General features: G+C 43.5%; 1 protein-coding gene across 2 annotated transcripts in view; it reads left to right on the top strand.

Moving 5' to 3' along the window:
- Positions 1 to 3,589: 3,589 nt before the first annotated feature.
- The window catches only part of LOC149349939 (uncharacterized), a 49,050-nt gene continuing 29,029 nt past the window's right edge, over positions 3,590 to 23,610 (top strand). The window contains exons 1-9 of one of the 2 annotated variants that reach the window (XM_089578918.1): positions 3,590 to 3,954; positions 9,365 to 9,456; positions 9,553 to 9,627; positions 15,515 to 15,557; positions 15,639 to 16,186; positions 19,379 to 19,434; positions 19,609 to 19,663; positions 20,462 to 20,482; positions 23,009 to 23,150. In XM_089578918.1, the coding sequence (XP_089435044.1) occupies positions 3,903 to 3,954; positions 9,365 to 9,456; positions 9,553 to 9,627; positions 15,515 to 15,557; positions 15,639 to 16,186; positions 19,379 to 19,434; positions 19,609 to 19,663; positions 20,462 to 20,482; positions 23,009 to 23,150 (1,084 nt within the window). In that variant the 5' untranslated portion in view covers positions 3,590 to 3,902. The remainder of the gene's footprint in view (positions 3,955 to 9,364; positions 9,457 to 9,552; positions 9,628 to 15,514; positions 15,558 to 15,638; positions 16,187 to 19,378; positions 19,435 to 19,608; positions 19,664 to 20,461; positions 20,483 to 23,008; positions 23,151 to 23,610) is intronic. The other variant, XM_089578919.1, reaches the window with a different exon arrangement.

Raw genomic sequence — 23,610 nt, forward strand, 5'->3', positions numbered from 1 at the left:
TTTGATCCACGCTTCGCGTTACCCCAGTCACTTGGGCAGTCTAACCTCGGTTATGCTTAACTGCGCTCACCGAGCTTAACTGCGGTTATTTCGAATCAGCCACCCAATGGGTGCAACGAACGAAGTGACGCGGTGATCGGTAGAGCGAAGCCGCCCTTGCAATACAACGCTGTGCACAACGCCTCTCGCAAGCAGTCTCCGCCAAAGCAACATCTCTACGGTAGATCTCTGACGCCAGCTACAGAAAACCGTGGAAAACTTTCTTGTTCTTGTAAATAACAAGTCTTAGGATAAAGGATCGAGTGTCAGAAAAAAAAAAAAACGTTAGAGATCACTGCGGGATCCGGCATTGGAGGAATGCGTAAGCATTGATGCCTGTTCCACACTTGTCGCCTTTTTTTTCGTTTTATACTATTTCGGCGTCCGAGGTTGTTTTGGCATCCTCCCACTAATCGACGTTCGTGGCTATTTTGACGGCTAATTGAATTTCCGCCTCTAATTACTCCACATCAACCACAGCTTTTTGTTTGATTAATTAACGTCAATTAATCACCTTCAATTTATTTCAAACCTTCATCAGGCTTGGTTGCGTATTTTCCCACAATTTCGACATCCAAGGCTGTTTTGACGCCCACCCACTATATCGACGCCCGTGGCTATTCGACGGCTGATTGACTTTTTTGCCTTCAATTAATTAACCGATTACTCCACATCAACCAAACTCGGCGCTCAGCGACATTAATTTTGTCATCCTCTATCTCATACAATCATTCTTTTACATCTAACTCTTCAACGAAAGACGCAATAAAATCACTGGAACTCAGACTTTTAAGACAAGGCATGCGGACATGTTTTGCGTCTACCTTATAGGAAGGGCCCGGAAATTTCGGCACTAAAGAACCTCGAAATAGGCAGGCATCTATGCTCTAAAAAATATTGAAATAGGCGCTGTAAAGCAGAAATAAGCGCTTTGAATCACTCTTTATTCATAAGTACAAGATTTGTAAGTCAAGCACAGAGCGTACGCAGTCCTCAACTGAAACAGTAAAGCGCATTCTCAGTTCTTCGAACTTGAAGCTCCTTCGGTTTTCGCTAAGCATAGCTTTGTACTTTAACAGGCTTCTTTTGACACCGCATGAAATTAGTGGCGCGAACCTAAAACATGAGAGTTGATAAAGGCTTAGGCCTTCAGGTGATGTGGCCGTATCGTCTCCGCGTAGAAAGTCTCTGATTTGGGAAATTGTTTCTAGGCGTCTATTTTTTTCTACCAATTGTTGCATCTTCGTAGAAGCAGTAGCGTCCTTTCCCCCCAGTTCCCGAAGTGCTGCTGATACTTCTGCCACTACCTTCCACGATTCATCTATTGAGAGTCCAGCCTTTTCCAACTTTGTCATCCTTTCCATCAATGTTGAGAAGTTTGCACTGATCTATGTCAGATCTCTTTCCAAACCCGCCTCTTGCTACACTACGTTCAAGTTACAATTCGAGAAAAATGTTTGGCGAGACCCGCGCCTTTTGTGCGTGCATCGGCGCGCGCCTTTCACCATACAGACAGATGTATCAAAATTGAAAAACGGCACAAATTGAAAAACGGCACTGAGAACCGAAGTGCCGGATTTAGGCATTTATAGGCAAAAAGTGCGGTTAAATAGGTAGTATTTCTTAAAAAATGACAGAAAGGCGGGCAAGTGTTGGTTTTGTTGATCTAATACATGCCCCAAAACATGACTAAACGTATATGCATTTATTAACACAGTTTGCAGTATATTTACGGTTTGTTCAATCATCAAGCTCGCTCCCGGTGATGTCACATCCACTGCTGAAAACCGCCACTGTGTGGTGACACCATCAGCGCCATGAATTTGTTTTTGCGAGCTGATTAGAATATTAAAAACCGGAATATACGCGGTACGACCAACGCTAATGGCATCCTATAACTCATTCTGTGCAACCAACAGGGAAAACAATGCACTGAGAATGTGTTTGGCGGCCCCTTGAAGTGCGTTCGGCAGGTTCTAAGGCGTTTCAGCACCATGACCTGTGTTCCTCAGCGACGTACTTTGTTGACGCCACGACAGCGCGTCGTCAATGTTTTCCACTTCGGAGTTTTGTTTATACGACCTTCGTATGAGTATTGCAGCTAATGAAAGCAGTGTATTGGTTAATAACTAAGGTGATGTGAAGTATATTGTTATATTTCGAGACGGACGTTTACAGCAAATGAAAATTTTTGGATCAAACACGGCTTTTTGGCCACAGCTTGATTGCAAAATGGTGTTATTAATGTCAAGAAAACGGCAATTTCATCTTTGTTTCTCGGACATAATGCGCATTGTTATCAAATGTCGTCTGCTCACTCGATCAGAGCGCTTTTCCGCCGCTAGTCGAAAACATATTTTGAGCGCTAATTGCGACTGTATTATTAAGCTCGAATGGCTCTCTGGCTACCGCTTCAAACAACAGTATACATTAATTTCCCCTTCTATTTCCACATATGTGACCAACATAGGCTGCAGTTAATTATATATATAGTCGGATACATCTCCATATGCAGCGAAGCTCCGCCCACATCCTCGTTGGAAAATACAGACTGCTGGTAAAGCTTTTCTTTTTACCTAAACAAGAAACTAACCACGAGACGAAATTGTAGGCTCAATGAACTTGATGTTTCTGACTTGTTTGATACATCCAAATATTAAAAAGCTGATTTTGTTCACTGTTGTAATTGGTAAGTGAATCAGTACATGCCCCCGTGCACCGTGTTGCAGACTGCTGTTTTTTTTTTAATTCTTTGCGTATAAGATCAGCGCGCAATAAACGCACATACCTGATTTATAATAAGGGAGTAATTACTCATTGGCATCCACCCGAGCGCAGCCATACGGCTACAAAGGAAAGCTATACAGCTTTCTCAGAAACTTCGCAGTGAAAGAAAAATTCGTCCTGGTCCGGGTTTCGAACCCAGGACCACCGCTTCACCGAAGCAGTCGCTCTACCAATTGAGCTAACCAGGACGGCAAGCTTATGGTAGGGCGAGAGCGACCGCAAATGGGAAACGAAATCAGTTGTTTTCTTCCGCAGATCACGGAGATAAGGCCGTGCTGAAAGAACTTCGTACCTGGTGGACAACAATAACAAAGCCGCATTTCGTGCGAGACATCGCGAATGGCCGCCGCGGTGGCTCAGTGGCTATGGTGCTCGGCTGTTGACCCAAAAGACGCGGGTTCGATCCTGGCCGCGGCGGCTAGAATTTCTTTGGAGGAGAAATTCTAGAGGCCCGTGTACTGTGCGATGTCAGTGCACGTTAAAGAACCCCAGGTGGTCGATGGGAACCACCTGGGGTTCTTTATGGGAACTTCATTCGATGGGAATCATAGAGTTTTATGTAAGAAACTCTATGATGGGAATGACATTAAATTTGCCGTGTGGCAGGGGTTGTGTCAGTGGTTCTATGCCTACCCCTAATTAGATCTTGTAAAAGATTGTAGTATTTATGAAGGTAAATTAATTAATTAAATTTACTTTTCTAAGCTCACTAAGGACAATAGATTCAGATACAAAAATGTGATTTTCGAAACTACGGCGCATTCACTCTTCAAAATATTATGGCAGTTGTTTTGTTCTCTTTGCCGCTTTGCTGCTCGAGCCATGCTTTCAGTTGAGGTAGAGTTTAGTCGGCGCGAGATAAAAGAACGTTGTAACGTGTAACCTTGCTGTTGATTAGCGTTATTGTTTGTATCCTATCGCTGGCGGCCACCCCTTACTAGTTTACCTTCTGCAGCGGCACTTTTGTCAACAATTTCGGCCATATTAACTGATACATAGGTTGCCAATAATGGAACGTAGTGGATGTTGAGGTAGTTTCGAAGGTTAGACTGACTTGGCCTTTCGAACGCCAAACAATGACAGTCACAAAAGAAGAAGCCTTGAGCATCTTGAAGCTCAAGGACCCAAGTGAGTGTACAAGTGCTTTCGTTGCAGCTTTCAGGCTAATAGTTTCTGACGTAGTACAGTTTTTGTCTCCTAATGATGCTGGCGTTTGGAACACGTTCCAGCAGTACCTCATCCCCTGCATTAGTCTGTCTTTTGTAAGCGCCTGAAATGTATATGTTGAAAGCGCTTATGGCTAAACAAGTTTGCTTTTTATTCAGTCAATTTCAGTTTACTGCGAGCTGCCAAGTTGCGCCGGTAACTTTAAGGCAGCATGCTCGTTGTGCATTAGGTTTCCGCATGTCATGTGCCCTCTTTTCATGTGTTGCAGTTCTCACATTGATGCTGTTACTGTTGACGTTTTACTTCGTCATAGTTAATTAAAAGACTAGCGCATAAAACTAGGACAAAGACAGAGAAGGAGACAAGACGAGCGCTAATCTAATCTTTATGCGCTAGTCTTTTAATTAACTATGACACACCAACTAGCCCAACTTTCCGCCTTGTTTACTTCGTCGCCGCGTTAGCAATACTCAGTCGCCTTAAAATTGTCTTGGGCAGTCGTGTCTAATGCCGTGGTCACGGTACGAATGCAGAACTTCTGCAGGACTGGGATTGGTATCAGTGTCAGAGGTTCTTTAGTGCTCGCGTAATGAAGTGTCTGCACATACAGTACGTGTTTAGTACGGCTGACGTGATACATGATTGATGTCACTTTGCCACACACACACACACACAAAAAAATACTCATAAGTCATTTAATGCCGATGTTCTGAAATTTTGTCTCATTGCCAGCAGAGCAGGTACAGAATTATATGTTAATGTGGACACAGTCTGGAGGGTGCCTAAAAGGAGCTGATAGGCACATTTCGTTTTGCATTCTTTTTATTTTACTCAAGCATTCAGGTTTGGTACAGCGGTGCTATTGTTTGGTGTAAAAGAATTCGCGCTAAAAATAACCTCGTGGTATCAATTCGAATGCGTTCAGAGCTGAAGTAAGTTTTCACAGCAGTTATAAGTTATATCAATATGTGGTTATATTGAACAGGTTTTGTGTATTACATTGATATTTAAGCTACCAGGATTCATTGTTGAAACAGAAAACTGGCACAGAATTCTGGCGACTTCTATAACCTGTCCTTTTTTTTTTTGGTTTGGTACCTTGAGCACAAAGCCTACAATAGCAGCAAAAAAGCAGGTTATGACTTGTTGTTTCTTAAGTGCCACCACAGGCCTTCTGCAGAACTACCAAATATCGGTGGATACGGCATTGTTTAGAGCTGTGGGTTGAGTTGTGAAACATAAATCTGATTGCATTGCTTTTTGCAATTGAACCTGCATTTCAATTTAAGGTACCCTCGCTGGCTCTTTGATTCCACAGTATAGTGATTGCATCTAACACTTACAAGAGATTGGAAGTATAAAATCCTGTGCTACATCCTAGCAAGGGCATTTTGGGTTGCTTTATTTCAGATGTACTTGCTTCCCCCCCCCCCCCCCCCCCCCCCCCAAAAAAAAAAAAATCTATGAGTAGCCTTATGGACATAAGTTGCTCCTAGAAAGTGTAATGGACTCCCTTTAAAATGAATTGTGTTAAGCTGAATTCTTTGGACCTTTGTCCGAAGTCTCGGTACTCAGTGCAGAATAAGCGGGGTTAATATTTCTAAGTTTATAAAAAAATGTATAAAGCTTAAAAATAGACACAAAGATGCAGGAATAGGTCCTAATGTTGGGCACTGTAGAGGGACCTCTTAAAATGAAATGCAAAGGGAAATTGGGCAGCTGTACATGTCATTAGGAAAATGTTAGTGACAGTTAAAGAAAAGTATTAGGTAACTATATTAAGACATTACAATGCGCTCGGCTGCTGGCCTGAAAGGCGCGGGTTCGATCCCGGCCGCAGTGGCTGGATTTCGATGGAGGCGAAATTCTGGAGTCCCGTGTACTGTGCGATGTCAGTGCACGTTAAAGAACCCCAGGTGGTTGAAATTTCCAGAGCCCTTCATTACGGCGTCCCTCATAGCCAGAGTCGCTTTGGGACATTAAACCCTAATAAACCAAACCAAACTAAACACGCTAATAATTCAAGATTCCAGATGCAGAACAATAGACATGAAGAGATCGAAGGCTCAGAAATGTCAGTCAGAAATGAATGAGCAAAATTTGCATTTAAATGAAAGCAAGGATGATGCTAAGTTAATGCTGTAAGGAACAAAGAATTCCACAATTTGATTAGAGAGAACCCAACACCTTTTTAATTCAGTAGTTGCTACAAACTAATGAAAGTATTGAATTGTACTGTAATGAAAATTTTTAGATAGTTGTTACCTAGTTCTGGCATGTTAATTTACTGAAGAATGTTAGTTGCTTGTCACATGGTATGCAAATATGCAAAGATTGAATTTTATGAGGTCTGAGAAGGATGCATTTATGGGTGAGGGGGTGTTACCCCCCTCTGGCCTCTAGGTGAGAAATTTTAGATAGGAAAACCATGCTGACCTCCATTTTTCTCTATGAAAAGAGCCCAACAAAAAAACGTAGTGCAAATGAAACCACCCCCTCCAAGAGTGATCCATAAATCCACCCCTGATCTGAGATATGGAGAACGTTAAAAGAGCGAAGCCCTCTTCTGGCCCCTTGCTGCCCCATGATGTATACTTAAAGGGAAACTGCATAGGTTTTAGAAATCAACGAGCTTAAGAGGGTCGAATGTGTGAAACCTGCAGGTAAAGCATGCGAAGTCTTTTTGGGCTAACACTAGAAATAGTGAAGTGATCGCCGATTAAAATCGGGACACCCTTCAAGCTTCTCCGCAGCGCACAACGCCAAGTGGGGGGCGCATGATGACGTCATCGAAGGTATCGGTGCATTTCCAACGCACGAACGCCTGCTTTGAAGGAAAAAAAACAACGCCTCCGAAGGCGAACCCTGCCGAGAGTTGTTTGGCAGCGTCTAACAAGTCAGGGCTGGGTGTGGCTGACGACAGCGGTAATTTGAAATCATACCTTCCGTGACGTCACGCTGCGTTTTCCTGCACTCCTCCGGTGTATTGAGGAGAAGCGCAAAATTCAATCGTCGATTACGTCACTATTTTAAATGCTAGTGCAAAAACACTTGGCATGCTTTACCTACGGCCTACATAGATTTAAATCCTTGAATATCATGAAATTCTCAAAAAGTGCTACAGTTGCCCTTTAAAGACGCTAGCCACAGCCTGAAGTCACCCCTGAAGAAGGAGCAGAGACAGCTTCTCCGCCACAGTGACTCAGTGGTTGTGGTGCTTGGCTGCTGACCCGAAAGGCGTGGAATCCTACCTGTGGCGGTCACATTTCGATGGGGGTGAAATGCTAGAGGCCCGTGTACCATGAGATGTCAGTGCACGTTTAAGAAGCCCAGGCAGTCAAAATTATCTGGAACCATCTATTGCGGCGTCCCATAACCTGAGTCGAGTCGCTTTAGGACGTTAAATCCCGTAAACCAAACAACAAACCAAAAAATTTTTAAAAAATGTTGGAGGTGTGTCACAGCTTATTATAACTGAAGTAATGTTGTTCCTTTAGAAGAATTTTAATCCCACAAAAGGTTTTTTTTTTCTGTAGATGTGGAATGTGTATATTGAGTTTTAAATAATTATCCGGTATACAAAGAAATGAGCAATGAACAGATGGGTATATAGAATAACAGTTGAATCATTTAACATGTGCAGACTGGTTCATGCGATACTTGCATGAGCAAATCTGCATGCATGCATCTGCATGAACCAAATCCTTGTATCAGTAACTTTTGCATAAGCTCTTAATTGAATGCATTTGTACGGGCAGACATTCTAGACTGGCAGAGATCTCTGGTGATTTGCAGGTGCCCTTGCATGTAGCATGTTGTTAAAGGGACACTGAAGCACTTTTTGCGAAAATCGGGCTGGCGGCGACGTCCTATAGTTTTTCATGCTGTATGCTCGATTATCGAACCCAAATAAGTCAAAGCCAAGCGCGAATTGCTTTTTTTAGCAGAAATATTCGGCTTGCGCCACGGTGCACATCGTGGGGCGCACTGCAACCTGCGATTGGTCAAAGAGGTCTTGACGACTCATTGAGGACCGGAGAGGCTGCTGATATGGATGCGTTGCTGCATTGAGTGCAGATCGCAGCTTTCCGTGGTGTTGTAGAAGCGAATATGGTGACTATTTTTTCCCAGACCTCCAAAGAAAAGGATACTACAGCTTGTTCATTCCAAGTATCACCTGAAACCAAAAAAGGCGTAGGCGTAGTCAAAAAATTCTTCGCCTAGCACAAGCATACGTTAGCGTGCGAGACGCATATGCTTTCCATGCGTAAAAGGCGTCAGCACAACCTCGGCTTGTATTCTCGGAAAGGAAGGGGTGCAAATAATAGACAGTTTTAGCTGAGCGTTTTTACGGCCAGCGGAGAGGAGCGGACGAGCGCAGACACCACTGCGCATGCGCACGTCGCTGGGCCGGCCAGCGTTTTTACGGAGCGAAGCTTACGCCCGCTGGGAAGCCCTCTCCAGCGGAACGGTAGGCAGCGCGCGAGCGTGCGTAAGAGCGCGCGGGCGTGTATGGGTATTCAAGATCGCAGCCCCTTTTGTGCATCTAAAACGCAACACATACCCAATAATTACCTAAAACACAGAATCTTTCTTTACTAAACAGTTTCAGCTCATTATTAGCAGGCTTAATTGATATTCTTTTCACTCTAACTCAAATTGTGACCTATAGGTGGAGCAGCAGAGCAATTCTACTCTAGTCCGCTCGAGAAGACGGGTGATCCGCCCAGCTAAAACTCTTTTCTCGCGCGCGTCTCCGCTGGTGTATCCGCTCGCTCGCTCCGCCCCGCTGGCCGTAAAAACGCTCAGCTAAAACTGCGTAATACTCAAGCCGAGGTTTAATGTCTGCCTAGAATCATGTTTATATTCTGAATGCACTTTTTGTGAAGTACTCATAGGGAAGGGGTTGGAGGCATAAGGTGGTTGCCTAATTTTGCCCTTTTGTGATTGCAGCAGTGTGCACTTTTGGCAGAAAAAGGAAAGGAACTGTTTGATTTTTAGTGTTATATTGGATAAGTGAGGTGTTTTTAATTGCACAATTAACAGTTTATTGGTCTGTGGCAGTTTACCTGTTTCAAAAAGTTTGCCTCGAGACCTGTAATTGCTTTGGCTTTGTAATGTTATGTGTTTGAAGTTTACAGTATCCACTTACATGTGCGCCGAGTTGATATCAAGTACAAGTTTATTGTTCTTATTTTATTGCAGTAGTGCATATTACAGACTCTTTTATAATTTTTGTAATTTTATTGCTTCTGTTGGTGTCTTACTCCTTGTGCATGGAAGCAAATAAGCTTTTACTATTGCATTACAATGTGATTAGCCGTATTTCAGTTTAAGGTGGCCACATTATCTGTTAATTTTGTTACTACAGATCCATCACTGCAAGACGTACAAAAGAGGTACCAGAAGCTAGCACTTAAGTGGTACCCAAGCAAATATGAAGGTGATCAGCGCTCTGTCCTGGTGGGTGTGTTTTTTCATTTTCTCGCCTGTCTGTTCAGGCCTACTTTGCTTGTGGTGACTTCCCCATACTTTCTGACTTCTTCTTTCCTCTTGCAGAAATTTGATAGGCTGTGCAGGTCATACATCATATTGACCGAAGGCCGAGACTCCGTTGAAGAAAGGCTGACAGGAGTGAGTGTTGTTGCTTTGTGCCGACACATTTGTGTGTTAGCACATAGACTGATTTCTGGCAAACCGAAGCATCGTGAATGGTTTGCGTTTTGTTACCTTTTCTAACTGTTGTGCCTGAAAGATAGTAACTTAACCCTGGCATCTTGATGAAGTAACCGAACCCTGGGATTTTGTCAGGTAATCACTTTCGGAATTATCATGAAATGAAAAGTCAACCAGATCACATTTGAAACAACTTTGAATGAAAAGTCGAAAAAGTTGGAGCTGTGTTGACGAGGTCTGGTGGGGACTACCAACGATGGTGACGCCCTTGTATACGCAGAAGTGGCAAGTTTCATAGACATCATTTCCTCCAAACAGGGAGGCATACTGCAGCGAATACTAGCTTTGGTTTCGAAGGAGGCTAGCAGTCCTGATGGAATACTGACAGCTTCCTGAAGAAAAGATACGCTTCATGGGTGTCTTTCTGCCTTGTTCTCATTTTCAAAAATCGCTATAAACACGTTCTGTGCTGGAAGATTGGCGCTGTGGGGCCTGTTATTCCTATACTTAAAAATGGTAGCCACATGCTGATGAATAACTGTTGTCTTATGTCCCTAATTGAGGTTGTTACAAATTCATGGAGTATTTCATTGCAAAGCATATTACTGTTACACTCTCCTTCCACCAAGTGCTTTTGACAACAGCGTAACTTATTGATACCATTAGGGATTTTGTCAAAGCTTTGGGTGACTATCAGCAGGTTGACATAATTTGCGTAGGCTTTGCAGAAGTCTAAGTCTTTGATTAATTGATTTTTTAAGGCGGAAGCCTTTAATGCCTCATTGTTGTAAGCAGGAGTTGTCGACAGAAATGTCACGCTTTTCAATTGGTCGAAACGGTTGTGACGTTACAGTGCGCGAATTTCAAACGGGGCCAATTGTACTTTGGCTACTAACCATGCAACTGATTAAAGGGATGGTGTAGTGATGCTTCAAGTAAGTGCGACTGAGTTTAGTTAATTGCTTACTTAACCAATCAGCCTAATTAACCTTTCTAGTCAGACCAGATAAATAAATAAATCAGAGTAGGAAATTGGTCAAGTTGGGGAATCGAACTAGGGTCTCCGGAGTGCGAGACGAGCACGCTAACGACTCCGCCATGCCAGCTCGCTGGTTTGGATAGAAAAAAGGCACGTCTAGGGAATACCTTGTCTTCATTCACTCCCATCTTCCTCCCTTCCCGTTACGGCGAGGCTCAGGTGTCCACCAAGGTATGCGAGACAGATACATCCCCTTTCCTCAAAAACCAAATTACCGACGAGCAAGGCGTAGTGTTGAACGGGCGATGCCGTTCTGTGGCTCCCTGGCAGTGTTGCAAGACGCTGCCACGTTCCACTGGAAGCTTAACATCTTAACCACACTTCAGTGACACAAGCAGCAACACCGCGCTTCAGGCTTTCGCCTCACCACACTTTAGGTCAACAAAGTGCCCCCCTGAATTTTTGTACAGTAAATTGCTTTTTGAATTTTGGGGAACAGGAATTAATGATAAAGTTTTGAAATTGATGGGAGCATGTCTGACTAGCAGTAAGCAGATTGCATGTATGGATGCTATTGAATTTAGTTTCTTGGGTTTGTACTCTGGTTTCCTACAGGGGTCTGTGCTTAGATCATTGCTGTTTGTGGTCTATATCAAAAACATAGCGGCTGCTGTCAAATTGCCTGTAGTTCTAACTTTTTGCTGGGGATTGTTTAGTTTATGTACCAGGGACTTCTATGGATGACCTCATTAAATTAACCAGTGCTTTCAGGCTTTCGGTGCATGGTGTCAGAAATGGGGAATTCAGGTAGATTATGGTAAAACACATTACGAGGAGAAAGAATCCACTTACCTTCCAGTGTGCAGTAACTATTTCTTGACGAATATAAGCACTATTAAAGGGACCGCGAAATGGTTTTGATGCTCATATTCTAATGCAACAGAACTGTAGAGGTGGACTTTGTATTTGAGTCAAATTTAAAGGTGCATTGAAGAGGAATCTGAACTTGTCTTTTTGTCACGGGAACTCGATCTACACGTTCTGAGCATTCATAGAAACTTCGATTTATTGCCCTGTGTGGCTGATTTTCCTAATTAAATCGAATTAACGTCCGGCTCCTGCCTTTTTTTTTAATTCTCCCTCGTACGGTGGGTGGAGTCGACCAACGCGTGGAGTGCCTTGCAGCCAGCTCCGTGGAGGCTTTGCTTTCGCTTTATTTTGTTTTTTAGGTTTCCGTGAATAAATAGTTTCATTCGCAGATATTATAGCCGCAAAATAAGCCGGCAGAAATAAAAATACGCGCGAACTATTTGCTTCTACGGACTACTACGTATTACTCCGCCGATGGCAGAGCGGCAAGCCGCCGCGGGACTGGCTGAAATGCACTCCACGCGTTAGTCGACTCCGCCCACTGTACGAGGGAGAATTAAAAAAAAAAGGCGGGAGCCAGACGTTAATCCGATTTAATTAGGAAAATCAGCCACACAGGGCAATAAATCGAAGTTGATAAGAATGATCGGAACGGGCAGATTGAGTTCCTGCGGCAAAAAGACGAGTTCAGATTCCTCTTCAGTGCACCTTTAATAGCTTTGCATGAACCTTGTTATTTACTAGCAGTAGCTCTCAACCAATTAGGGCGACACCTCACCGCTCAAACTCTATCCTGATGATGTCAGTGGGCAGTCTGGGCGAGCCTTCTCATGGGCGTAGCGTGGCCGGGAGGAGGCATCGAGGAGCACAGTCCTGACATGTTTTCTTTACTTTTTTCGGGCGTGTTGGCATGTATGAGTTGAGGGAGGTGAGGAGGAACATCAGTTTTGGTCACCGATATCCTTGGTGTTAATGAAGCTAGCTTAAAAATTTTTGCAGTGCAGTTACAAGTGATGGAATACTGATCGCTTGTGTGCTTTTCCTTCCTCAAAATATGCCATTTTGTGGTCCCTCTAAATATTTAAGAATAACTATTGCACTTGGCATAAACTGGCACATGCATGTAGAAAGTGTCATCAGTAGCTTTTAAAAAGCTTTGTTTTCTGACAGTAAAATTGGGAAAAGCAACGAAGGGCTCCGGGTTACTGGCATGCAAAACATTCACTCAACCAGTGCTGGAGTACAGGGTCTGCCCTGAAATTAAGGAGACTTGAGTATTGAAAACACACTTTATTTCTTTATTTGTCAAAATCTATGAGTACGCCTAGTATTCTTCAAAGCAAGAACCTTGGGTATCGACACAGCCAGCCCAGCGAGTGTCCCACTGTTTGTGGGCGTCTTGGAAGTATTTTTTTGAAATCTCATTCAACACCTTCATTGCAACCCTTTGAATGCCTTGCACTGTGTCATATTGGTGCCCTATCAATGCGCATTTTATCCTTGGAAATAGGAAAAAGTCAGAGGGAGAGAGGTCGGGGCTGTATGGTGGCGGGGGTAGCCTCGTTATGCCTTGTCCGTTCAAAATCTCCCTGAGAGCAAGTGACGTGTGCGATGGAGTGTTGTCATGGTCTAGCACCCATGATGGTGTGATCTCTCGACGCACACGCAAGATGCGCTGTCTCTGTCTCTGGAGAATTTCTACATAGAAACTTGCATTTACCATCATCTCAGAGGGGAAAAAAATTTTTATGGACGATTTGCTTACATTCATGCAACACGATTAGCGTGGATTATATTTGTCATTATTCTAACCCAAATTTTTATTGTCATGAAGCCTCATGTTTGAACTTCTAGAATGTATTTGTTTTATTCACATTGTTTGTACTTTTTTCCTGTCATGACCCTCGAAGGGGACTAAAGCAATAACTGCATGAGTTGACTTTTCCATTGCAATACGACGTACGATGGAGATGGCTGTCGCATACTGCTGCTGCTGGAACACCTGCATGAAGCAATGTGACTTGGCAATAGAGCGGCCTGTTTTCAATTATGCTCGTTGCTGCCAACTCAACTTTCAGTCGTCTCGCATTAGCAGTGAAGTATAACTGCGCGAGTACCCAGTTTCTAAAACTAAACAGCACAAAGTACTATAAAAGTGATGAAAATTTCCTTTTGGCAGTACATTGCATTTCTAAGAAACACAGCGTAGTAGCGCCTAACTACATTATGTGATGCATAGAGTTATAAGATGTTAGACATATGTCACAACATTCTTTCTTGTTCCCTTACTCCTACCAGGCTTTCACTCAACTTTTTTGATGCATAGCTCATGACAAAGCGAGCATCGGCAGCTTCTTCTCTGAAACTGTGCTAGAAAAGCAAAATTCGCTAGCAGAATGGCTAGATTGGAAGTTATGTACCACGAAGCTTCCTGTATTAGGTAGTCTCGTGAGCTGCTTCTGGGCAATCGGCAAACTTGGTGCAAGCCTATAACCTGAGTGATGCAGTGAGCGACACTGGTTCAGGAGCTACTAGCCCAATGCTGTGGCATGTTGCCTCGAATTATTGCCTCATGCATTTAGGGCTTAAAGGTGCACTAAAGAGGAATCTGAAATCGTCTTCTTACCATGGGAACTCTTAGAAAGTTTGAATTATTGTCGTGTGTGGCCGATTTCCCTAGTCACTTGAAATAAACGTCTCAGCTCCCACCTTTTTTTTTAACTCTCTTCTGAATAGAGGAGTCAGCCAATGCATGGAGTTCCTTTCAGCCAGTCGCGTAGTGGCTTTGCTTTCACTTTTAGTTTGTTTTTTAGGTTTTAGTGAATAAATAGTTTGTCGCAGACTACATAGCCACGAATTAGGCCCACGAAAATAAAAAAAATGCTTGGACACTCTGCTTTTACCGATTTCTATGTGTCACTCCGTTGATAGCAGAGCGGCAAGTCGCCACGCGGCTGGCTGAAATGCACTCCACGTGTTTGCTGACTCCTCCTCTTTTTGGAGGCGAGTTAAAAAGAAAAAGGTGGGAGCCGGGACATTTAATTCTGTTTAATAGAGAAGTCGGCCACACAGGACAATAATTCGAAGTTTCTAAGAACACTCGGAGCGTGCAGATCAAGTTCCTACTGTAAAAATACGCACTCAGAATCCTCTTTAGTGCACTTTTAAGTGTGGATTAAAGAAATTACCTTTTTTCTAATGTGACGCAGTGTTTGGCATAGCTTCTCGCAATAGTGAGGCATTCTGTCAAATTTGATATCCTCACTGCATTCAATTGCATGGTCTGTGCCCATGTTTGGCTTCTAAAGTGGAGTTGAAACTGTAATATGGAAAAGCTGAGATGGAAGTGGTTGTGTGGCTACCAACTTGTCGTGCGAAGATATGGTGTTGCATGTCACCTTTAATTATCGCCTCATGCATTGAGGGTTTAACAGTAGTTTTAAATAAATTACATCCATTCTAATGGGACTGTGTTTGGCACAGCGTTGTGCAACTCTGTGAAGCATTCCTGCACGTCATGTGGAGTCCACTCGGCCAAATTTGATATCTTCACTGCATTCAATTGCATGGTCTATGCCTATATTTGGCTGTTAAAGTGGTGTTGAAGTGTAGCTCTAGGTATAAGACAAGAGCAGTGCAATGATGATAGGACCAACATCATAGCTCCCAGCAACACAGTTGTTTGATGGTTTTGAAAGTAATTTGCAGGAAACTGCTCTCTAATAGATCTCAGTCCACATTATTGGCAAAGAATGTTTAACATTGACAGGAAGCGCTTGCTCAAAAATTTTTTTCTCTATTTTTGCTTTCCATAATCCACAAGACAGGTGCACTGAAAGCGATATCTCTAAAAATGACTGTTTTATAGTGCCGGCCTTATTCTTTTTTTTTTTGCCGTTCTAATAGAGCATCTATATATTTTTAAAAATATCTCGGTAAACACTGCGAAATGCTGAGCACTATTTCTATCCTGTTCTTTTTTTTTTAATTTTTCAGCGTGAAATGTTGGATGTGTTCATCAAGGCCTTTGAGCTAGAAGGTAGGTGCCACTTGAATTTTGGTGTAGCTTTGGTTCAAGGGTGTTTGATCAGGACATGAAACAGTGAACATTATTTCACAGATCTGGAGTTGAACGTGGAAGCTACTGCTCAAGATGCATCCACACAGTGCAATGGGCCATCACCTAAACCTGCTAGATCTGCATGTACGCATTGCAAAGAAATCCAATGTGCACGCGCATCTACTCTGTGCAGGAAGCCACGAAATCCACTTGCAACTTCTGTGTTTCCACCTGACCCTTTCAAAAAACTGGAGCTACTAGGTACATCTGTCCAGCCCCAAGAGCTGCTAGTTGTGGCTGCAGCTGTAGCTGCATCTGCATCTGCAGTTGGATCTGCATCTACCCAGCACAAGGAGCCGCTAGCTGCATCTACATCTACCGAAGGGAAAAAGCCGCTATCTACTGAGCACCACGTGTTACCAGGTGTTGGTACAAGTGCCAAGGAATGTGTGTCGACAGCCTCTATTGGCACTTCTGCTGCACCATTGAAGAAGCTAGTGGTCGCAGAAAAACCAAAACAAAATGAAGCTACTCTTGTACCTGCCTCTTCTGCAGAAAAGTTGCCGGACAAGAAGTCTAAGAAGAAGGCCTCCAAGAAGACTGCCAAAGTAAGGGAGCTACTGGGCTTTGCAATCTTGCATGGGTGGAGCTTTGGTTGGAAGGCAATTTGAAAGTATAGTGAAACTCTCATGGTGGTACCATTACTGGTTCAGAGTAGGATGTGGCTCACCACAAGGTATCCTTGGTTTTGTTTTGTCTCGTTTTGGTGAAAACTGTAGTAGTGTATTGACGTTTCAAAAGTAAGCTTTATGAATAACTAAGAAGCGCATTGGCACTGCAGAGATAAGACAGTGGTCGTATGCTGCTGTCCGCCTGCCTGTAGCTGGAGCCATCTGGAATGAGTGCTATCTAAGCATGTGGGGTTGTCGGTATTTAGTGGAGGAGCGAGCATGTTCTCTTTGTGTAGATGGTAGCGTGAACATGAATTCTGCGCAGCAGTTGCGAAGAGTGTGTGGGAGGCTGTATAAAGCGAAATTAGACTGCGGCTAATGGTTTTCAGGTAACATGTTCATGCTCTACTTTTGCACAAGTGTTGCCTGTTGAATCTGGGAGCTGTGGCTAGGCGTTGCTTTGTTTGCAGAGCAGTGCACTGCTTGATCAAGCACCCTGCTGAAGTCTGACACTGACTGTACATACATGAACAAAGCCATGGGCCCTGGGGGATCAGCAGAACATGTTGCATGAGGGCTAGGCTTCCTTTCCTCGTGTTTAGTGACTACTTACAGAGCAGTGGTCTCGGTTGTGTGTGCCTTCCCAACAAAACTGCTTTCAGCTCGCAGTGTAACGGCACCCTTTCCTCACACGGCAGATAAAACATATCCATGTTTCATTTCCATTCATCCTGATTTCGTGGTATGTTTCTGGACTACCTTCTGATAGGGCACCCTAATATTTTTGAACAGTTTTTCTTTGCGTTTTGATTTGGGCTGCAGTGTGCACTGTTACTGTTTACCAAAGGTGCCACTGTCTTCTGCACCCACATTTTCCCTCTCTCAGCAGAGTGAGCTAAGTATTTTATGTTCTGTTTCAGTTCAGCATTCTGTGTACATTTAAAATAGATTGTACCAAATTTCTTGCTGTCACATATTACCAGTCTTACTTGTGTTTTTCTGACATCGAGCATATAATTACCATATGCACATAACGAGCCTGTGCTCATCCACACTGACAGCAATGCTATAACACATATTCTAGCATGCGGAAGAAACAGTGTTCAATAACGCTGGACCAATTGGTGCATTTCAAGATCGTACATAAAGTACCAGCAGTGGTGGAACTGCTGCGCTTAACTACACCAAATGGCAAATCCTACTCCAAAACCCATTTTGCGCTTACTTTCACACCATGTCTGCAGCAAAGAGTCACTAAGAACTTTGGTGAGCCCAAAGCTGAAACTGAACATTTCTGCACTCTGGTTCATGTGACCTGTCGGCCATGTGTCTGTGTATCTGCCATGTTCCTGCGTGCCTTCGGTATTCGTGTTGACTCTGGACTTGGGCGATCGTGTAAAGCATTGGTCATTAGCGGTGTTGTCATCCAAGCCAAAAGGTCAGGACATAAAAATTTATATATTTAGGCAAGCTTCCTCTGGCCTTGCAGTGGAAGCAATTAGATAGAGCCTCCTGCTTCTATAGACCTTTTGGCTTGATTTATTTTTCCATAATATGAGAACTGTTTTAGATCGTTGTGGAGAGCAGCTTGATCGTCCTTAGTACTTATACATCGGTAAATAATGCAGTCATCAGCAAACAGGTGGGTGGTGGATGAGATGTTAGAAGGGAGGTGATTAATAAAAATTACAAAAAAAAAAATAAACTGCCCCCTGTGATACTCTGGAAGTTATGAGTTTTTGAAGGAAGGCCACCTATTAGGGGGAACTAGGAGTGGTTTGAGGAAGTCGTGAATCCAGGCTAAAATATATGGGTGTAGTCAAAGACTTGAAAGTTTGGACATGGTGTCGATGACGCAAAAAGTGTCGATAACGCACTAGCAACCATCTACTCGGCATCCGTCCCGTGACATTCACACCTAACTTGGGTTGCCTCGCAGTGAGCTCGAAGTTTCTGCGACTTAGGGCAATGCTGGGCTTGCATGGAGGATTTTTGCCTTCTTACTGTCACATACATGTAACACCCATCATTCTCGCGTTGTGTGCGGAATATTTTTGACGCTCGTGTACATTCGCGATGAAGATTATGACCACGTGGCACATTCCCGCACGTGGGCTTCTGACACCTATGTCTTCATTGCAACCAAGCACCGCGTCCAGGGAGTTTTAATCTATTCAATCTTAACTGCCGCTTCGATCTGATTCGTGCCAGGTCAGTGTTATAAATGGGCACATCTGCATGGAGTTGCTGTTTTTGACTTCGGCATTCGTTTCACTTGTGCAACATGGTGACCCGACGCTCTGCCATTGGTTTAAAAAATGAAGCTCTATACATCGTTCGGGGCTAGTGCAGGTATTTTGCATGCTACAGACAGAAATGCCAATGATGCTTCAAACAACACAGGGACTGATCAAAACTGGCCTTTTTCACAAGGATAAGGAGGTGTCTAAGTCTGATTAATTGCTTCTGAGTGAGGCAAGCACAAGTGTGCAAGAAAGTTGACTGAACTGGCTGACATAAATGAAAGACCGGAGAGGTGTTGTATGTGAAGGAGGCTAATAAAGCTTTTTAAGCTTTGTGAAGAAAAGTGAAGAGTCACAGCACATTTGAGCTTCTGTGCTCGAGAGTAAATGCAGTTTATTGGCTGTTCAACTAAACATTATATGACATACTTCTCAAAGGTGTCTCCTCATGTGGCATAATACTTTGTATTAAAGACCTCTCGGGTGCAGTTCTCTGGAATTTCTTTGGAGGAGAAATTCTAGAGGCCCGTGTACTGTGCGATGTCAGTGCACGTTAAAGAACCCCAGGTGGTCGAAATTTCCGGAGCCCTTCACTACGGCGTCTCTCATAGCCTTAGTCGCTTTGGGACGTTAAACCCCATAAACCATAAACCAACCATAAACGTGTAGCACATCTTTTCATCGCACTCAGACCTTTCTAGTGCTGTTTTGGAACCTAAGAGATTTGGAAATTACATGCTGCATCCTCCAGAGTGCTTCTAAACAAATGTTTTATTGCACCAAAGTGCTCCAGGGTGCTATAGATTGGAAATTTTAATGCTCCAAAAATTGCTCAAGATTGCAGTTTACCAGTAGCATCACTGAATGTGCCTACATTGTCTTCCAGCGCCGCAAGCAACGGGGGAAGGTGGAGTCAAAGAAGCCATCTGTGAAGGAGAACAGGCAAGTGTTTTGCCCGAGTTAAAATTCATTGTCAGTCACTTGCGACAAATTTTAGTGATTTGTGCATTCACTGTGTTGTTCTGTTTTCTCTGCTTACTCACCTTGCTGTGCAACTGCATCTTTTTTTTTTTGCACACTTGCCTCATGCTACGTGCCAACCACTGTTGTCTTCAGGAGCAGCTGTTCAGAAGAAAGCAGTTCAGAAGACGAGAAAAAAGAAACAGACGAGGTACTTAATTTTATATTTTTGGACCGTGGGAGCATGAGTATTTCTTTGGTACTATAGTTCATGTGGCGTGAGTCTGTATACACTCACCTACTCCAGCCACACCATGGGTGGGCCGAAATATGCTGTGCGGCCACTTTGTGGCAGAAAATTTTTTTAGCAGATGCGAACAGCAAATTAGTGGTCTCTCTTAGAAACCATATTATTTTATACCAATCAGAAGTGCTAAAGCAGATGAAAAAGAAAACTTTTTTTTTTTTCTCTCTAAAATATGCTATGATCGGATACTTCAGTACGGCCGCTGCAGTGGCTCAGTATTTATGGCTCTCAGCTGCTAACCCAAAAGACGCGGGTTCGATTCTGGCTGTGGTGGTCGAATTTCGATGGAGGCGAAATTCTAGAGGCCCGTGTAGTGTGCAATGTCAGTGCGCGTTAAAGGACCCCAGGTGGTAGAAATTTCTGGAGCCCTTCACTACGGCATCCCTCATAGCCTGAGTTGCTTTGGGATGTTAAACCAGCGTAAATCTTAAATCTATAGAGGATGCCGTGGGCCATAGCCCATTGTTACCAACAACTTTTTTTTTTAAGGTTTCTTACTGTTCTCGTGGCAGCTGCTTTAATCCTTCGCGAACCTCATCTGTGTGAACCTAAAATCGCTTTAAGCTGCAGGCTACAAGGCAAATGTGGATGACAGAAGCATGCCTCGGAGCAGACCTTTACGTCTGCATCACGGCACCAGAAAGCTTGTGGGGGTGCTGAGAACACTATATTCACTCTGAATTTTTGCAACACTCTTTTCAGCCCGTGAAAAATTTTGCAAAGGTAAGGAATCGCCTCGATATACCTTATTTCAGCTGAGCTTTTGGCTGACACCTTCTTCAATTTTCTTGCCAAGCTTTCACCAACTGCTACCAGCAGAGGGGGCGGAAAGCCAGAAGCTGTTAGTCTGTGTGTGTGTGTCTCTATCTTTCAGTTTATGTCTTTTAAGCACAGGTATATTTCAATATGGTAAGCCAACTCGCCCAACAAACCACTCTACGCTGTTAGTCGGTTCACCTACTCGGAAAGGCTTTTGTGCATAACATGCAGGCAACTCTTTTTAAGTGCATTTGTGAAACAAAGGTTCGCAATGCTGCACTTTACCAATTTCGAGTGGGCAGGTTTGTCTGGTAGAAGTGCCTTTTGAGTTCTGGGAGTATACTTCCAACGCACGCACGCCGCCGCGGTGGCTCAGTGGCTATGGTGCTCAGCTGCTGACCCAAAAGACGCGGGTTCGATCCCGGCCGCGGCGGCTAGAATTTCTTTGGAGGAGAAATTCTAGAGGCCCGTGTACTGTGCGATGTCAGTGCACGTTAAAGAACCCCAGGTGGTCGAAATTTCCGGAGCCCTTCACTACGGCGTCTCTCATAGCCTTAGTCGCTTTGGGACGTTAAACCCCACAAAACCAAAACCAAACTTCCAACGCACGCGACCATCACACAAAAACTTCAGTTCTAAATCAAGAAGCCTATTGCTCTTGTCAGATGGTAAATCCTTGGTTAAAACCAGTATTGTTCTCGTAGGAAGGAATGGCAAAAAGTAAGTTTTGAGAAATATGCTAGATAAAATTCGGAATAACTGCAAATGCCATAAAGCATTGTCTAGAAGGGTTAAAATCCACCATATCTGTAGCTCAATTCCTCCTTGCTCGTTTTTTCTTGCTCTTGCTCATATGGCAGCTCATTTTTCTTTTGTGTACTAGCACTGAGACCCCCCACTCACTGATTTTGCCAATGTCCGTCTAGCTGCCCCGGTTACCCACCGGTTACCTAGGTGGCAGGCAGGCACCTAGGTCACATGACCTTCCGATGTCATCACAACCGGCCCACAGGATTGTGAGCAAACTGTGTGAAAACTCTGTGAAAAAGAATTCATTTCTTTTCATCTAAGGTGTATGCCTTGAGATTTAAAGTGTACTTGATAATTCGCAATATCACAATCAGGCTGCATGTATGCATTCTAGGATGCATGGAAAGACTGTGATGAAACTGATTTTGTTTGCTAATATTGCGTTCCATAAAACTTTTGACTGTGGGTGTGCATACTCCTTGAAAAATTTTAGGAATACGATGAAAGGGGTTGTAAAATGTTTTCTGAAAATTTTGAACGATATGCATATTTGAAATTGTGACCCTTCATTCTATGGTATATCTTGGTTCATTTCATCGTCTGGGTTATCACAAAAAAACAAACAAAAAAACTTGATTTCGAGTTTCCTGCACGCGTCCCCTTCAACTCTACAGCAAAGGTCACCTTGAGTAGCTAATTAGAGGCTTCTGTCATCAGCACAACATGGTGGCTTAGTGGGGCCTTTTGAGCCACAGTTGACAGAGGTCAGAGCACCACATGGACTCGAATGTGGCGTCAAAATGTCCTTTGTTCTGGTGAAAATAGTCCACTACATTCTCTGGTTTTAGGTAGAAATAGTAGTGAATAGTTTTCAAATTTTCAAATGTGGCTGTGTATTGCTCGGAACAGCTGAACGCACTGCTAGCAGGGAGCGTACACTTTTGTGATCGTGACATTTTGTACACATTTGTGACCGTTCACAAATTTGGGTGTTAAATTGCTGCTGGCTTTTAGCCTCTGGGATTTATCAGATAAGTGCTCTGGGGATTGTGCAATCATTTACTTTTTTGAAGCTTTATGTAACACCAGAAACCTAAAATAAAGTGATGAAATCAGCCAACATGGCTATTTGGAAGCGCATGCTGCCGAGTTGGCGGTCGGGACCAGGAAAAAGAAATGGGCTTGGGCAGGGCATGTAATGGGAAGGCAGGATGACTGTTAAGGATAATGGAGTGGATTCCAAGAGAAGGCAGGTGTAGCAGGGGACATCAGAAAGTCGGGTTGCCGGATGAGATTAGGAAGTTTACGGGGATAAGGTGGCTGCAACTGTGAATGGACAGGATTAACTGGAGGGATATGGGAGATGTCTTTGTCCTGCAGTGGGCAAAGCGAGGCTGATGATAGTGATGACGATGATGATTTACTTTGTTCACTACACAATGGAAAAGGTGCCCCAATTACAATACGAATGGCATTGAATTTCAGTTAAGCAAAGAAATTAGCAATAGGCTTAGTACACTCTTAAATAGCTGTCAACATAACTGTGCACTTAGCATTTGAAAGGGTTACGTTCTAGTTGCATGTGGATACTTGCATACCCACTGGTGTTTGTGTGTGCTATGCAGGTTATGCAGTTATGCAGAATGGTGAACATCTGGGTAATACGCTGGGCATGCATGCATGAATAGCATGTGTAACTTGACAAGTTTCTCATTGCATCACTGTTCGAATTGGTTGCAGGAGCTGGACCCCAACAGTGCTTTTGTGGCAATGGCACTGAGCCGAAAAACAAAGGGAGCGAATTCTGCTTCCGGTGGGGTCATTCCCAAAGCATCCAAGAAGTCTGGAGAGGATGTCATGACTCGGAGCCGGAGGCTGGCACGTACGTTTGCCTTAGTGGAATTCTGATAGACAGTTTTTACTGGACATTTCTTTCAACGGGTAGCATATTCTTTCTAAATATATATGATGCAATTGGAAGGCTCTTTAATAATCTGCCTTTTGTGTGTGTTTGTGTAAATCTATCTTGCTTTGCTGTGTTTATTTTTGTGGCTTGACTAAATGTAAGAAAAATTACAGCCGATGTGCATAGTTAATCAAATGCAAAGTAGGTACGCTAGCACTGTTTAGCCCTGCCTGCTATACTTTTTCTATGCATTTTTACACTTTGTTATGCTTCATTTTGCTTTGGTATTAAAAATGGGATTATAAGGGGTCAAGAAGGAATGAGTAAAGAGTGGACGGAAAGAGAGATGTGAGGAGTATGCAAGGCATGAGCAAAGCCGGTGCTCTAGAGTTTTGGCATCGCCAGATCTAGAGCGATGAAAGAAGGTCCCCAGGGC

The sequence above is a fragment of the Amblyomma mixtum genome, chromosome 3, assembly GCF_055824585.1.
Source record: "Amblyomma mixtum isolate Tamu chromosome 3, ASM5582458v1, whole genome shotgun sequence".
Lineage (NCBI taxonomy): Eukaryota > Metazoa > Arthropoda > Arachnida > Ixodida > Ixodidae > Amblyomma > Amblyomma mixtum.